Source organism: Onychostruthus taczanowskii, unplaced genomic scaffold, assembly GCF_017590055.1.
Source record: "Onychostruthus taczanowskii isolate IOZ18803 unplaced genomic scaffold, ASM1759005v1 scaffold38, whole genome shotgun sequence".
Classification (NCBI taxonomy): domain Eukaryota; kingdom Metazoa; phylum Chordata; class Aves; order Passeriformes; family Passeridae; genus Onychostruthus; species Onychostruthus taczanowskii.
The window spans coordinates 2643603-2658562 of NW_024501237.1; the positions used below are offsets into that span (position 1 = coordinate 2643603).

General features: G+C 50.5%; 1 protein-coding gene across 5 annotated transcripts in view; it reads right to left on the reverse strand.

Annotated features, from left to right (window-relative positions):
* The window catches only part of TMEM150C (transmembrane protein 150C), a 25551-nt gene extending 11066 nt beyond the window's left edge, over positions 1-14485 (reverse strand). For 2 of the 5 annotated variants that reach the window (XM_041412068.1, XM_041412064.1), the window contains exons 1-2: positions 9744-9969; positions 4520-4654 (exon numbers count right to left, since the gene is read on the reverse strand). In XM_041412068.1, the coding sequence (XP_041268002.1) occupies positions 4520-4526 (7 nt within the window). In that variant the 5' untranslated portion in view covers positions 4527-4654; positions 9744-9969. Of the gene's footprint in view, positions 1-4519; positions 4655-9627; positions 9970-14302 lie in introns of those variants that run through there. The other 3 variants (XM_041412066.1, XM_041412067.1, XM_041412065.1) reach the window with 3 other exon arrangements.
* Positions 14486-14960: the final 475 nt, after the last annotated feature.

The window sequence follows — 14960 nt, forward strand, 5'->3', positions numbered from 1 at the left end:
GCCTCCCGAGGAGGCATTTGTCCTCCAGGCAAGATCATGCTGGACGAGCATCTGGAATGCCGGGGCTGTTCCTGTAGTATGTGGAATTCAGAAGCGCTGCTGTGCTGCAGACACAGACAGTCCTACGTCTCCATGAGAGTCCTTTGATAATGGATCAAGTATTTCCTCATGCTCTGTCCTCCTCCATCAATGTTCCTCCAGGCACCAGCACAGGCAAGAGACACAAAGAGAGGGGAACAACACCAGGCACACAGCTCCAGCAGCTGCTTTACTTTCACCAGGGCAGCAGCACTTGTGCCCCTGTGCTCTGCCCCCTCCCTGCTGCAGGGCAGGCATTCCCTGGGACCACCAGCACCCACACGGCATAGTGAGGCACCCTGGGGTGCCAGGACAACTTAGAGATGACAGCCTCTCACTGGAGCCTGCTTGCATTTGCAGCTCAATTACCTCATCCAGGTCCTTAAAGCCTTCCCTTTGCCCCAGAGAAGAAAGTACCAGCATTGTCATCCTCCTCCTCCTCTCAACTCCCCTGGCCTTCCTACGTCTGCAGTACAGAGCCACGGTGTGCACCCTGCTGTGAAGACCAGAAGAGAGTCAGCACCCCACCTTGTCACAGCAGCCCACTGCTCCCCTAAGGCACCCCAGGCTGCAAAGGACATGCTGGCTGTGGCCCCAGGCACCAATTCCTGCCCTGCCTCACTGGGACAGAGGCTGAAGAGCTTGAGTGAGGCTCCCCACACCCTGTAGAAGGCATGTCACTCTCACCTCTACAGGTCACCTATCTAGTTTTCCCTGCAAATGGCCCAACAAGGGTACAAAACAACGCCCTGGCAGTGCCCAGAGTCACACCTCACTTGCACAAAGCCATGAGGCCATGATTTGGTGCTGTTTGTACAGAGTACAGAAAGCCTGGAGTAAGGCTGAATTCCAAACTTTAAAAGACAGAAAGGCAGGCAGATAATGGCTCTTCTCTGACCTGGGAGCAGAGAGAACTGCAGACAAGGAGCATGAAATTATGCAAGTACTAAGTATGCTGCTTTAAAAGGCAGGCAGCTCTAGCGTGCATACAATCTTTAGCACAGTGAACAGATCAGAAGAAATTATCAGCAAGGAGGACTAGATTTCCCATCTCACTTCTATTCCTCTCCTCCAGCACAGGAGACACAGCATCTCACATTTCTGTAACCCGCACAGCTCCCACTGTCGTGCTTGCAGCTATTCCATGAAGTGCTGCCCTTGCCTTTTCCTCCTGCTGCTCAGCAGCACTGCAGCAGCATTCCTTAGCTGGTGTTGGATGGTGTTGTGGTACTGGGAGACCCGTGACAGCAATCTCAAGGACCACTTCCAGGTGGCAGCTGCCCCACCTGCCACAGGACTGTGTCCCTGACAGCCTCTGGCAGCAGAATGCCCAGAGAGACTGTGATAACTGTGGCCAAATCCCCCCTCCTGCCTTGGCTGAAGGGAGCAGGCAGGTAACACCACCTCCTGTTCCAGCCCTTGTGTGCTCTGCAAGGTAATTACTGCTGTGCTCGACTCTCCTCTTGTCTCTGCTGATGGCTGGACTGAGCCAAGGTAACACAGTCAGGGGATGGCACATCTTACTATTTACCCTTCACTCTTGGAAAGGCACGGAAGTTTCATTTACACAATAAAAGCAAACAGTAGCCATAACACCTGTCCTCATAATGGGCTGCTGCAGCTCCTCCACCTCCCAGCATGGAAACAGCAGCCTTCACAAGCTATTTCAGCATTGCCTGTCATGCAGAGAGGGAGGTGGCAAGGGCTCTTCCCCCAGGCAGAGCAGTGAGGCAGCACACAGGGACATGGATTCCACACCAGAAGTGGGGAAACGTGAGAATGCTGTCTAGATAACCACTGTTTTGTACTGAGCTCAAAAATGGAGCAAGGCCAAGGCTAGTGCCCAACCTCCTCATAGTCAGAGCAACATGGCTACAGACCCACCTCCTTGGAAAAAAGCCTTCTGTTTAATATTCACTGTGCCACGCTGAGTCCCCTTCCATCAGCCATTAACAGAAAATGACATCCAAAATCATTGCATATTACATGAACGACCAGTGCAGAGCACGGTGTCCTGACGGGAAGGCAGCTCCACAGTTCAGAGACCCTAACTTCAGCCAGTTAAAAAAAAGGAAGCCACCTGCATCTGACAGATGAAATACCAAAAACAGGAAAGAAGGGTCCCTTTCCTCCCTGTCCCAAAACAGCAACACCTTTTAATGCTGGCCATTGGCACAGCCCACACATGCCTGGATATGTTTCAGCATCCCCACATGGGCAGAGGATGGTTTAAAAACACGGCTCAGCTCCTGCACATTCCTCATTTATTCCTTGCTGTATTATTCAGGTGCCAGGAACATAATTACATGTAATCCCAACTTCTTCCCAAGGAGAAACCCTGAGCATGTGCCAACGTGCCTAGCTTTGCACTAGTGTTCAGCAGACGTCATTGTCAGCAGCTGCCTTTGGGTTACAGCCTTGTCCTCTTCAGGGATGTCCCCAGTGTTTGTGTCTTCAAGCTGGGAGACCTCCGTGCACACTAAGACCAGCATCTCTGAAAGCAGACAGGAACAAGAGAACAAGGAACCCAAACAGCAGCCTCTCCTGCAGCACCACACCAGTTTAGCCAAAGTAGAGTGCCAAGAGTGATAGGAAAAATTACCAAAATTCCTTATGGGAAATGTAGAAACAAATTCTTTGACAGTTAATTGCTCCACAGGGATGACATAAAGCCAAAGTTCCTCTCCACAGCTCTGCTCTGCACTGCTGCCATGTCCAGTGATGCCAAGTCTGAACAGTCAACTCCAGCTGGCAACAACAGCAATCTCTGCCAGCCCATGTTCTCCCAAATAAATGTGCTGCATCCAAGAAGCAGTTGGTAATTTCCCACAGCCATTCGTCTTCCATCACTAAGGCTTGCACAGGCAGGCACAGAAAGCCCTCACGGTGCAGTGGATTCACAAAACCAACAAAAACATTTTCAACATCACAGCTGATCCAGCCCATCTTCTCAAAAGCTCACACGTGTGAGCTTTTTTTTATGTGTCAGTCCCTCCTGACACATACTCTTACACCAGCACTGCAAAACCCCTGTTGAGGTGTGCTCCTGCTGCCTGAGTCAGGCTGCAGACCAGGAAAGAGTTTCACATCAGCACCGCCCTGATGTGTGTCTTGAGAATTTCTCTCAATGCAAGCTTACTCATCTCCAGTTCCATTTTTATGTCTAAATCTGCTTAGACTGTCAGCTGCTTGCTCTGCTTTTTTTACCATTGCCCCGCTATACACCCTCAACCAATTAAGCTTCCGTTCCTCTAATGTACACACTTCAATTACAGCAGGCAGCTCACCAAACATATACTGCTGCTTGCTCAAGGTTCATTTAATATGGACATCTTAATTTCATCTGCTAAGCAAAGTTACAGGCTCCTCCTGAAGTTGCTTTCACCAGAGAACATGAATGTAAGGAAGGATGAAATTACCACATTAACGGAGTCATACATCTTTTTTAAGACTAAAGCATGCAGACGCATTTGAAATGCATAATAAGCCAGAGCAACACTCCTGCATTTCACAGCACTGGGCCATTGGGTTATTTCAGAGAATAGGTACAAAGGCAGGAGCACTGCGAGGAGGACATGTTCAAACCATAGAGCAAGTCATAAAGAATTGCTGCCAGTCAGCAACAATCAAAGGGGAACAAACACATTCTGTCTTTTGGGGGAGCCCTCTATAGATCTCTGTTGCTTTTAAAAGCAAAAAATAACCCCAGTCACTTGATAGCTAATCACTGTAACTGAGTGGATACAAACCAGCACATTATATAACCTGCCACCCACAAGTCACAAATGCCAACATAACAAAGCAGGGCGTTTTCAGGTTTATCTCAAGGTTTCCAGTGTGAGTGCACAATGAGAGAGATAAGATGTGACAGAGGCTTGTAAATATGTAACAAAATGGTGGGGTAACAAGAAAAGAAGTGATCCCCTCTGTCAGCAGGGTAGGATGCCCTGCTTGCTCCAGGTACCCACCTACCATCTCACGGATGTGCAGAAATGCCATTTTCATTTCATTTATACAAGAGGAATGGGAAAAGGTAAAGACATCTCTGGGTTGTGCGTGGGGGAAGCAAGAGAGATGCTTCAGTAATCCTGCAACAATGTTGAGAGGCAATGTTTTCACCCATGGCAACATCAGTACATGTTTCTTGTCTCATTTCATACACTGTGACTGCATTCAGTGTGCTAATGAAATGCTCTGGCCAACATAAACCTACCAGAGACGGGCCAAGTGCAACAAAGGAATGAAACCTTCTAATCACCAAAAAACAGGGCCAGTAAAGGACATATTGATATCCATAGTGTCTGACCCAGAGATATTCCTGCAGCACTGCTGGACCCTGAGGTCAGTGCATCCCACCGTACTGCAAAAAGTGCCCTTGGTTTCCTGCTTCTTTCTGCCCCACAACCTTCACCCTCAGTCCCACATGGGTGTTAGTACTTACAGGCCATTTAGCAACCAGTGCTGAGCTGCTGTTTTACAACCAGAGGCGCTGACTCTCAACTCCTGTGGGCTGTGTCTGCCTGTCTCGCATTTGGCGCTGCACGAACCAGGCACACTCCACTTCCAGACCACGCTCCTGCATGTTAGAAAAGAACAATTAATCTGATTTGCCACCATGGGACTAAAGGGGTGTTCTGCAGGCTTTGACCCATGGACTATGCCAGATCACACTGACTTCCATGAGGTGCCACTCATACCATGAGCAGGGCTTGGGCAGTCGTGGCCCTCAGCCTGCAAACAGGCAGAGGAGGCAGAGAGGAGCTGGGTAAGGCAGAAGGTAACACCCAGCTCCGACAGAAGGAGCTGGGGCAGCAGGCAGTGAAACCAGGCAGGAGCAGCCAGGGTGAGCTGAGGAGAGCTGCACTCTGCAGGTGCTGTGTGTTCCTTTGCCCCAGGGATCCCATCGTGCCAGGGAACACTCACTGCAGGATACAGCCATCCCAGCTCCTCCTGACCCCAGGGGCTGCACAAGCCAGGCGGCAACCAGCTCCTAGTGAGCCCTCCCAGAGTATGCTGGACTTCCCACCTCCCAGGGCAGATACCTTACTCTCTCCAAGTGCAGATGCTGAGGAAAACAAGTAGCAGCTTGGTGAGCAACCGCAGTGGGAGCTGCAGGTTGTGGTGGCTGGAGCCACATGCAAAGGGCCATGACCTGGCACCTACCCTGTGCCTAGCAAAGGGCACAGAGACCTGTGGCACAAGGGTGGCTGGTCACCCAGAGACTCTGCAGAACCCAAATAAACAGCCAGAAGGCCCCAGACCAAATATCATCATTGGAACAGGCACACAGACTGTGAGGGTATAAAAGGCCAGGGATTCCTTAGTGCAGGGAGTCCCCCTGAAGGCATCAATTCAAGCTGTTATGGAGTTACTGCTCCATGATTAAATTACTTAAAGGGTCCAGGCTTCTTGGACTCTGCTATGGGAATCCTGAGATCCAGCCAGTGAGGAGAACTGTCTGACTGTGCAAATGTGGGGTGTGTGGGGAATCAAGCAAGGCACACATCAGCTTAATGGAATCATCCACTGTGAAAGGGCTTTGGTCCCAGCAGTGACAGCCTGGGGTGGTGGGAGTGAGATTGACAGTGGCTTCTGGGTGGTCAGACAGGAAAGTTTCCCTAATACAGAGATACTCAAGACTGGAGCCACTTTCACCAGACCTCTGAGACACAAGGGAAATCTCTAGCAGAATCTCAACACAGCCGAAACCCACAGTCTCACACCACCACCACAACCACAGATCTTCCCCTTGAGAATCCTTTGTTTTGGGATGCTTGTGAGAAGGGCACTTACCTCAAAGTCCCAGCCAACCCCCAAACTAAAGAGTTGCTGGAAAATGAGGACGGCTATCTATCTCCTCAAAAAAAAAAAAAAAAAAGACAGCAAGACTTTCCCTGCTTCAGGTGTGCTGTGAGGAAAGAGTCTCTGAAACCATCTCCTTGTTCTGCAAGCAATACAGAAATGCAGGCTGGTGCTGTGGCAAAGCCCAGGAAGTCAGAGTCACTGAGCAGACAGGCTGATTGCCCTCCGCTTCAACCACCCCCATCTAACGACCACAATCTAATGAAGCAGCAACAAGCAGATTGAGTTTCTCCTCCCATAACGTACAGAGGTCTTGACAGGGTGTTAACAAACTAATCAAGGTGTTTTACTTGCTCCTCAGTTCCAAAAATCACAAATGTCTTCAATCATTTCCAATGTGCACGAGCAAGCAAAGCCAAGACACACATTACAGGAGAAGGGGGAAGGAAGTCTGCCCAAAAGGTTTGTCCCATTATCAGGAAAACAATGTAAGCGTTGGGACTGGCAAACAACACTTAACAGGGACGTGAAACTCCAAGTGTTGACTTAGAAATAGCTTTGAAGGTAAGGAAAAACAGACAAGCCCAGGGGAACAGACTTGGCAGAACGTTATTCCTGATCATATTGTCTCCTTCTCCTGAAGTTTATGGATGAGAGAGTACACACCCTGCAAGGCCAGAAAAATTCCAGGTTCCTGCCACTGGTTTTTCTCCATCAAACAGAAAACACACACTCAAGCTACAGAGCTTCTCATGGGGTGTAAGAAGGGCTTCTCCCACCTGTTTACCCTGTTTCATCTCTCTTATCCCTTTCACCACTCTCCTGTTCACCTTTTGGATGCATAAGCTCCTTTCTTCACTGCACTTTGCAGCTCTACACTTTTGGAGAGGTGTACACTGTTCCCAGTTTTCCTTTGGTAAATGCAGCTCGTCCTGGGGAAAACACCTAAGGCCTGTGAGCTGTTAGGGACTGTGGCAGAGCACACTGTTTCTCAGGACACTTTTCCCTCACCAGCCTCTTCAGCCTGAGGACTTACTCCTCCTCCACAGAAAGAGGTGGAGTAATATTCTTCACATATTAACCACCAGAGGAGCAGCAATGAGGTGACAGGCCAGAGGGTGAGCTACAAGGAATGGATGTGCAGTACCCATGACTTGGCTCTAGTCATCCCACTGAAGTGGCCCTCTCTGGCACAGGGATTGTCTTTTGACTCCATTGAGACCTGTGGAATTCATTTGCCCTGAGAGGCAAAGTATGAGGTAAGCAATCAGAGACAGGCATTTCTGCGGTGTTCACCACTTCATTGCCAGCATTTCTTATTTGTAGGAATTAATTTCCTTTGTTTAGCAGTGTCTCAAGCTGCTACAACCATAAATGGCAGTTTGTAGGGTGTTTGGGTGAGCCTCAGTAGGAAGGTGCCATACAGCATTCCCTTCAAGCAAACACAGGGACAGAAGGGAGAAGGGAACAGCTTCCAGCTGTTAAACAGGGACCAAGCCTGTGTGAGCAGCCTCTACACTGCACCCAGAGGGATTATTACTTTTGAAGTCTATTGAAATATTTTCAGAGACAGACTTTCCTGTAGGAGACCACATTAAACCACCTCTAAGAGCATTCAGCTGGGCCAAGACCACAGTGGGGAGGCTCTCTCTGACAAAGCTGTGGCCATCCTCAGTGTCTTGGCCAGGCAAAACCCACTCTGGCAGTCCTGTGGTGCCAAAACTGAAGGGCCACTGGCTCTTCTGGTTTAGGCAGTCACCTCTATTAATACCAGTGGTTCCTCACTGGAAACAGGAAATAATACAGCAAGAGCAGAAGTTTTCTCCCTAAGTACCTGGACCTGCCCCAGCTCAGGAAATTGCAGGGAGGATGCTGGACACTCTCCCCACCATTGCAGCAGATCAGCCCACATCCTCCAGGCTTTTGCTCCCTTCCCGTTGCTACCCATGGGAGAGGCAGCCCAGACCTCTCCCCGGCTGGCAGGACCATCCAGCAGCAAGCTCAGCATTAAAAATGTGCAATAAATCCCATGTGAGGTAACCTATAGCTGTTTTAACAGTTCCTTTCATGGTTTCTGAAGCTGCATCAGTCTTTTCCCCTCCTCCCATTCACTCAGCCCTTCTCTCTTCACCTATTCCCAATGTGTTTTTGTCCCATTTGACTCTCATCCTGCCCTCAGGTGACCTCTTCTGCAACCTGCAGGGACCTAAGGCAAGGAGAGACTTTTGCAAGTCTTTTTGAGACAGCAAAAGCCCACAATTATTCCCATTTTAGACAACAAGGCCAGTGATTTGCTCGCTGAGACATCACACTGGAAATCAGTGGCACAGAGGAGTGTGCACTCAGTGAGTCCTGGTCCAAGCCTTCAACTGCAGCAGCAGCCTCCTCACCTGCCACCACCTATCCCGGTGTATCCTTCCCAATATATTGCCTAGAATAATCTCTTTTTTCACAGACCTTTCTTTGCTCCCACTTAACCTGCAATCACAGCTAATTCCTTCAGCTTGGACTGCAGGACTAGGACTTAAAGTCTCTCTGTTGGGCCAAACTGCAATCTTGAAATCTCAGGCTGCCCGGAAATGGCTGGGGGAAGAGAGAGAACCACAGACATGACATTTCTTCCAAGGAAAAAAAAAAAAATTGAAAACATTGGTGATCTTACAGGCACACATCCCTGCTCTGCATCTGAAAAGCAAACACTGCAGCACAAAGAATCTTAAAAGGGGAAATGAAACAACTGCACTTTCAGCACCCAGGTTCAGAAAATGCTGACAGCTGGGCATGGATAAACCATAAGAAAACAATTTCACTTTAAATAGTTCAGCAGTGAAATCAGGAGCAAGACATTTGTCAAGCAAATAGGAGTCCCCTGTCTTCATCCCATTACCCAAAGGCAGAAAGTGGGCAAGAATCAAGCCCCCTTCTTTTAGGCACTGTCACCTGCTTGAGCAAGACACAACAGGCAGTCAGCGTCAGGATATACCTTCCACACACTGCCCTCCTCCATATTGCTATTCCTAATTAACCGTGCATGTGTGCACTGCCATGGCATGAGGACTGCGTGAATGTTGATCAGACAACCCTTAGGGTCACTTTCACAAGCAGCTTTGCTTGAAGAGGAAAAAAAACGCCAAAAACCAAAAAAATAAAAAAGGCAGAAAGGTTAACTCATAATTTCTGCGACCTTTGTATCTTTAAGGACTCTGAATCAAAGGTCTGGCACAAGCATGATGCTCTAACTAAAAGCTAAGCCTGAGATCCCAGGCGCCCCTGGGACATCAGCACCCAGCGTCTTTCTATCCCTCAGACAGAGGATCTCGCCCTTCCTTCCCTGAGGCACCACAGCACAGCTGAAGGGCCTTTCGCAAGACCTTAAATTCCCTCCAGGGAATTTAACCGGACACAGCCTGCATGTCCTGACAGGACATCCTGACAGGGTCTGGGGAAGGCAGGACGTGTCCCACCCCTCACAGACCCCTCTGCAGCAGCCTGGCCGAGGGCCCGCCGAGTTCTGCCACCACCACATCCCCAGCGCCGAAGGGACGGATGCCCGGGTGGGAGGGACACCGAAATCAGGACCCGGGAGAGCTGTTCCCCAGCTGGGTCCTGCGGGCCCTGGGTGAAGCGGCTGTAATCCCCTTATCCAGCCCGTGCCTCCCCGCCGTGCGCCAGGCCCGGCAGCGCGGCGCTCCCGGCTCCCGCCGCAGCCCCTGCGGCGCCCCCGCCCCAGCCCTGCCCCACTCGCACCTCGGGGGCTCCGCGGGCACCCGGACCGCGCCCGGGGCGGCGGCGACGATCCGCGACAGGGCGGGCCGACAGCGAGACGGCAGCGGGTGCCCGGCGCTGCCGGGAGCGGCTCCTACCTGCGCACCTGCCGACGGCTCCGGCTCCGGCGAGCGCGGCCGGGCTGGGTCCGAGCCCCCGCCCCGCCGAGCCCCGCCCCGGACGGGCGGGTCCGCGGCCGCCGGGGGCTCTGGAGCGCCGTGTGTCGCTCTGACCGCCGGGCTTGCGGTGCTGGGACGCGGCCGCAGCTGCCCCGGCCCGCCAGGGCGTCCCTCGGGCACCGCGCCCCGTGTGCAGCCGCTGCCCGCGGGCTGTCCCCGGTGCGGCCGTGCCAAAGGGTCCCTGCTCCGCCTTCTTCCCTGCCCGCCCTTCCAGAGCCGGGAGCCGCTACCCAGCCTGCGGCTCCCGGTGCGCCCTCTGCTCCGAGCCCCCGAGGCGCGGGGAGGGCTCGCCTCACAAAGCCCGCGTCTCCGCAGCCCTCCCGGGGAGTGCTGCCCGTCTGGATGGCTGCTTGGAAAGGCCTCAAGGGAACAAGAGACCCCAAAAAGAGCCTCTTTGACCCCTTTTCCCTTTCCTACTGAGTGGTGGGCTTTGTGATACTTTTGTGTAAAGTATCCCTGTGGTTGGAATTTTGAGAAGAAACGTTCCCAGCAAAACAACTCGATGATAACCATTTGGGACAGTTTCCTGGGATGAAGGGGTCGCTTTGCTGTTTGATCTTCATGGGATTAAGTCAACATGAATGCTACCACTTCTTTTTCCTCTTCCTGCCATCTCTCTGTCAGGATGACTGATGTTATTCAGCGACTGTCTTGTTTGTTTTCCGAAAATCTAAATTAGGTAGCACTTAGTCAAAATTTTGTCCTGGTGCCATCACTTATGAACCAACACAAAACAGACAGATGCCTAAATCCATGTCAGCCCCCAGAACTGAGCTTGTTCTACATCCACAGTTTATCAGTATTCCGTAGGCTGCCCTTCTAGGAAGTAACACTCCTTCGCCCTGAAGCTTTGGCCATCGTGCAACATTCTGAAGAGATATTATGTCTCCGATCCCCAGGGATTGAAAACCCCTCAGAGTGCTGATCCTCAGAGCAAGCACTGCACCAGCAGGTCCCCTGAGCCCTTACCAAAGTGGCTGCATCATCAAGGGAGAGGACAGATGCTCCCACAGAAAGGCATATACTGTGTATGCTTCTCGGTGTTTTAAAGGCCAGGGGGGCTATTTTTAGAGCTGAAACAACATTCTTCCTGCTTTGGTATTTCAAATCTTGTGTTTTCCTAGACTAATAAATGTTTCCTTGCAGCATTTGCTTTTTTTGCAACCTCACAAAATCCAGAGATCTTGGCCAGGTTTCCTCTCTGCATGCACCTGACACTGCCCCATGGCACTGCCACGCTTAGGAGCCACAAGTGACTTCCAGGCATGGCTTCCTCCGTGTCACCAAGAGAGGCCCCAAAATCTGGTGCCTGGAAAAAAATATGCTTGAAGTATCAGCATTAACCACATCCCTCCCTGCAAGGCTTCTTGTGACAGCGAGAGTCGAGGAAGCTCAGTTTAAAAGTAATTGAGGGGAGGTCTTTGAATCCCAGTACCCTTCAGCAGCTGAGGCTGAAGAAAACCTGTCAAACAGGTGAGAAGTGACAGTGCTCTGGCCAAAGTGCCCCAGCGATTTTGGCCAGAAAGGAAAATGCAGCAACTAATCAGAAACTGCTTTAGTCACTTCACCTCTGCTGTCAGCCAGTGCTGGAAGGGAAACAATGCACCATATGGGATTTTAAGGCAATTGCATTTTTGGTAAACTCTGAGTGTCTGAGACATTTTGTTCACAGCTCCTTTTTGAGCAGATGGTGTCCCTCGGAGTGCTGGAAAACGCATGATGCTGACAGGCCCACCAAAAACCTATCACAATTTTAAAAAATCACAGCTTGAAAAAAGGGCACAGCCTGGGGACAGCAAGCATGTGTTGGAGCCCACCCAGTGCAGGAAGCAAAAGAGATGCAGGGAAGCATCAGCCATAAGGGGTGATGTTATGTGGGTCCTTGGAGGCATTTCCTACAATGATTTCTTCATGGGACACCATTGGAGGTGCAGCCCCGCTCCCACAATCCTCATCCTGCAAAGCAAAGCAACCTCATGCCCCTCTAGTTGCTGTCCTTCCCCGGGTGAAATCTCCATTGAAGACTGGCTGTGGTTAGCCTGGGTTTTTTTGGGAGGAAAAGGTACGCAAAGATGAGGAAAATGGAAAAGGGAATTGCCGTGAGTTTGCTTTCATTTCTGGGAGATACATGTCTTCTGAAACTATATTTGCCACCTTTTCCTCCTGTCCTGCTCCTTTCTGCTCCAAAGGTGGAGTGAGGCCTGGCAGGAAAGATTGTCCACCCAGAAAGAGGAGCAGTGGGGAAATGGGCCTGGGGACCATTCAGCAGCAGCCAGTGGAGCTGCTCCACACCCCTTGGCTGAGGCTTGTATGAAATATAATTAAAACTGTGAAGAACCAGTTAAAACTGTTTCTCAGTTGAAGTGTTAACCCTCATTTCATTAGTCAGATCATCTCCTATCAAGCCATCTGTTCCTTTATCGAGCTTTTCAAATATTGTGATAGATTTCATATCTCCAAATGCCCCGTTGATAAACAGATGCCACCTAAGCAAGCCCACCTGTGGCTTGGCTTTGACAAGGTGTTCTCAGGGTGGCTGGAGAGGCAGTGACCTGCAAGGTGCACTCTCTCACCCTAAGAAACACCCCCAGATCCTGACCCTACAAGATGAATCTGTTCCCAGTTCACCCACATGATCCCATCTGAGAAAAATTCACCTAGATCAGGGAATGGAGCAGCAAATTGAAGAGATCCATTCCATCTAATTGCAGCAAAGTGATACCATTTGAATGTTAGGAAAGGAAATTGAGAAAATGGACAAACAATTATATTTTTGTATCCATAAAAGGAGAAGTAAAAACCAAATACTGCTGGGATAGCAAATACATGGGATAAAGAGGACTTGTAGTCAGGGTGTGAACTCTGGGGAAGAAACCTTGCAGTGCCAGTGTATGCGGATGAGAGCTGCAGACTGGTGTGCCCTGGCCCCATTGGGTGTGTATTCTGGCCTGGCAGGAGGACAGTCCTGCATGAAGCACAGCAAAATGCTGTGGAAAAAAAAAGGACTTTTTTTTGTTTGATTGGGTGGTTTTTTTGTTGTTGTTGTTTTGTTTTGTTTTTTTGTTTTTTAAGAATAATGAGATTGGGTAAAATAATTATTTCCTATTATGCTATAAATGCTAATAGAACTGTGTCGGTCAGGAAAATTCAGTGGCCACAATGAATACAAAGGTCAGGCATGCTGTGCAGATGTGGTAAGCACCATTTCACCTACATTTCTTATCTGTGCTGCTCATTGGAACCTTTCTTCTAATCACTTTCCAAGTCCTGCAAAAGGGGATTATTTTTTTAATTGTTCTGCAAGCAGGCTTTGCTGCTCATCCACTTCTCTTGAACAGAAGATTTACCTTTAAAAATACTTATTTGGGGCAGGGCCTTTACCTGCACTGGGGCCACTGGGACTCCTTGCCCTTTTGACTTTAACCCCATCTTGGCCATGGCTGGTGCTGGAAGGGGAGAGGAAGTGGCACAGCTCTTGGGGACACTTGTCTGAAATCCAGGGTGGGAATTCTTTCACCATTTTCTCAGAAAAAGCCTAAATCAGGGTTTAACTCTTCAGTGAATGGGGCAGCAGGAGATGGACTCACTAAAAGCAGTACACCCTATGTGCAAGGGGTGATTTAAACAGCAAAAGCCTCCAAACCATTCAGTGGGCAATTTTGCCCATGCAGGGGCACCCCAGGAATTCTACTTTTTCCCTGTTCTCACCTGTTTAGCGGGGCTGGTGCTGCTGGGTAGAGGTTTTCGCCAGAGGTTTCTGCTCCCGGGCCAGGCACAACCATGCCAGAGCCACTGTGGGAGCTGGGGCACATGGGCACCACATGCCCTCCTCTCCCACTGGGCTCTGCTTTCAGTTTTGCTTTTCATTCTTCTTTTAAGATAAGATCTTATGGGGAAACTGCACTTTGATTCCCATAAACAGCCAGAACGTGGCTTTCACAAAACCCCTTCCCACTTAAAGGGTAGAGCTACAAAACAGCCTCAGGGAGAAAATATCGAGATAATACAAGTCCAGAGTGGCTGTGCCTTCGGGAATGCTGTCTGGGAGCTGATAGATCATCAGCCTCCCTCCAAACGGAGAGGCCTCTCAGCTGGAAATACCCCAAACATCACCTAACCAGAGCCATAGGCCAGCCACCACACTTCCCACCTTGCATGGATTCTCAGGCTCATGTGGCCACAGGAGACCTTTTAGATCTATTTTTTTCCCAAAGAGCCTCCCACCCCAGCAGCTGAATGTGATTCCTGCAGTCAGGCCACATTTCCCATCTGCTGGGCTTATTTCTAGAAAGCTGTTCTGGCTGCCAGCCGGGGACAGCAGTTGCCTTGCACTTCCAAGCTGCAGAGGGATGCTGCAGACATTCCCAGGGCTTACCAGGGAACAGCAGAGCATCTGGAGGAAGTGGGCAGAGCAGAAATCCACCCCTCATACCCCAGGAATGCGAACCCTGATGCATTTCTTCAGCACCAGCACTCACCCTCTCCCCACAGCGTCTTTCTCAAGGCGTAACTTCAGTGCCAGCAGGTTTTGCTCATCGCTCCTGCTGCAGGGATTTCCCCAGTGCAGCCCAGCCCAGCTGCAGCAGGGATGGGGTCAGACGGAGCCTGGAAGTTCTCTGCGGAGCCTGGAAGTCCTCTGCAGTCAGCCACCACAGCCTGGGCCTCACCTCACACCTTGGCCGCCGTGTTTGTGCGCAGCCCTGACGGGGGGGGGGCGGATTTCATCAGTGTTTGCATAGCCAATTACGTGCTGTAACTGGGAGATTAAATCATCCTCTCTCCTGTAATTTACAGATTAGATCCTCCTCTAGAGATTGTGCCAAATCCCAGGGGCCCCAGGGCAGGCCAGAGTTGCTTGAGCCACCCCATGCCAGAAAGCAGCTGACCTGCTTGGGAGTTTCCACTTGGAAGGAGCACACAGCTCCAGAGCCAACGCTGCATTTCATAAGGGCCCCAGCAGTTCTGGGAAAAGAGGTAAAACCAATCCAGTGCCTGCTGTGTGCCAGAGCTGAGAGCCTGGAAACACTAAGTGCAACAGTGCAGGGGGCAAAGGACAAATACCTGCTCCCACTGCTAAGGGGTGTTATTCCAGATGGATCACGGTGCCAGCAACAGAGTTAGAGACAGCACAAGGTC